Source organism: Phaethon lepturus, unplaced genomic scaffold, assembly GCF_000687285.1.
Source record: "Phaethon lepturus isolate BGI_N335 unplaced genomic scaffold, ASM68728v1 scaffold4918, whole genome shotgun sequence".
In the NCBI taxonomy this organism is placed as follows: domain Eukaryota; kingdom Metazoa; phylum Chordata; class Aves; order Phaethontiformes; family Phaethontidae; genus Phaethon; species Phaethon lepturus.
This window is the reverse complement of record NW_010556765.1, coordinates 25,648-27,762: the sequence shown is the minus strand read 5'-3', so window position 1 is coordinate 27,762 and position 2,115 is coordinate 25,648. Positions and strand designations below refer to the sequence as shown.

Genomic DNA, 2,115 nt, shown 5'->3' with positions numbered 1-2,115 from the left:
CTCCCCCCCACCCCCAAATAATAAAGATGCTATAAAGTTGAGGCACAAGTGGTTAAGGGTGAACTTGATCAGTTCGAGAAGCTGGTTCTTGGACATGTCCTGGGGGTAAAGGCTGATCACCTCCCACAGGATGTTTTGGTGCATCTCCAACTTTGTGCTCTCCAGCTGTAAAACAAGAATAAAACTATTTGTAACTTCTTAATTAAATCGGCCCAAATGTGAGAATTTTCTAAAAGAAAGTTTATAGTGTAGGGACAATCAAACAAAACTTTGGTTTTTACGTGGAATCAAGAATTTTGTACGTGACTTTGAAACAATGAAATTGGGTTGAAATTACCCAATAGACTGCATTACTATAATATTCAGAGTTTCCTCTTACATTACTAGTAGTTTCTGTTTTCTGTGAAATGTTTTTACTTACACTGGTTCCTTGGAGATTGTTCTTTCTGAAATATATTATGTGTTTATGAAACCTTTAATCCTAATATGGGAAGCTTGGGAAAAAAAAATTAACAACTTTCTCCTGTATTTTACTCCTCACTGCATCAACAATACTTACAACATTCTCCCCTTGCCTACCTTTGAATAATACTACTTTTCATAGTTTGCTGAAACTATTTCAGAACTTGCAGCTGCATTTTTGTGGGTTTTTTTCTTTCCTTAAATTACCTTTAGTAGCTCCAGTAGCCTCCAGATTAGACATATTGTCTACTTGGATGTCCTTAACTCAGTGAATGAGCACTGACTACTTCTGGCTAATATAATGAATTCTTATGATATCTGATTAAATGACTTTGCAAAAAGTTTTTACATAAAGTAATATATGTGTTAAGAACAGTATCTGTTACAATTTGCCAGTATCAAAAGACGTATCATTAGTCCAACTCCCAGGGCATCTGCTATTACACATGATGTTTTTACTGAAGGTGAGGGCAAGTGAGGCTCTCAGAACTAAGGATCATAAAATGAAATTACCCACAGGCAGTTTTGAAGCAAATGAAAAACAGAATTAAACCGGTACTGAAATTTCGTTATTTCTCTTCACAGAACTGAGTGGCTTAGACATAGAATTTCAGGGTGCTCAGCAAAGTGAGCTGTAATCACTGAATACAGCATTTGAAGTTTGAAATCCCACTGTTGGCCCTGCAGGAGCAGTTAAGAGCTTCCAGTATTCAAAAGGTTGCCTGGATGTAGTATGAAATCTTATGTGTGAGATGAATGTCAAGACATTCTTGAGCTCTACTGATAATGTTAGCACATGAACAATCCAGTAAAGCCCTATTAGTTTCAACCTTTCTAGAGGGGTAGAAAAAGCTACGTTAGGATATATGGGAGAGCAGAGCCCCTTTAAAGCACAAAAGAAACATGGACAATGTGCTATGGATAAGAAGGATAATATACACCTGACCATTTTGTTGCCACCAATAAGCAAATGCAATGATGTATTATGACACTATTTTCTTCTGAGGATGTTGAAGCAATTGGTCATTTGTACTGTCTAAAACGAACTTGTCATGTCAGCGTTGTGCCCAACTGCTGGTAAATTGGCCACAGAGGATAACATTTACCTTGGAGATCTTATTTTAAAGTTTGTGTATCTACACAGAAAGATACATACGGGGTTGGAATTTCAGTTCTCCGGCTGGTCCTGCAGGAGGATTTCCTTGCTGTAGTTTCTTTTGTTCCATCTGTTTTACAACCTGGTGGAAAATAAAATACCGCAATTGAAAAACTTAATCTGTCAACTTTTTCTGATGTGACAGAAATGAATATACTTACAAGAAATTTTGCAGTCATCATGTAAAATCTTTGTTAATGGGTATGCTACTGAGTTGAGATGCTTGCATTGTTTGCTGTAATCCTGAGTACTAAATTATATTTTGCTGTGGTGCCATTAGTTTAGAATTCAGCTGGGAGTCATATGAGAAATCAAGGTAAAAGAATGCTCCAGAGTTGGGAATTGTCATGAGCTGTTATATATATGAGCATACAGAAAAAGAAAAAAAAATATTCTGTTCTCGTAAGTGTACCTGCTGAAGCTCTTGTTTCTGAGCCTGAAGCTGGTCGTGCTGCCTTTGTAGCTCTTCTTTCTGTTTCTGAAGATCTTCTGCCTTC

General features: G+C 37.0%; 1 protein-coding gene across 1 annotated transcript in view; it reads right to left on the bottom strand.

Moving 5' to 3' along the window:
* The window catches only part of NUCB2 (nucleobindin 2), a 15,555-nt gene continuing 13,440 nt past the window's right edge, over positions 1-2,115 (bottom strand). The window contains exons 10-12 of the mRNA XM_010292546.1: positions 2,031-2,115; positions 1,619-1,700; positions 1-165 (exon numbers count right to left, since the gene is read on the bottom strand). The exon at positions 2,031-2,115 is cut by the window's right edge and continues 101 nt beyond it. Coding sequence (XP_010290848.1) covers positions 53-165; positions 1,619-1,700; positions 2,031-2,115 — 280 coding nt within the window. The 3' untranslated portion in view covers positions 1-52. The remainder of the gene's footprint in view (positions 166-1,618; positions 1,701-2,030) is intronic.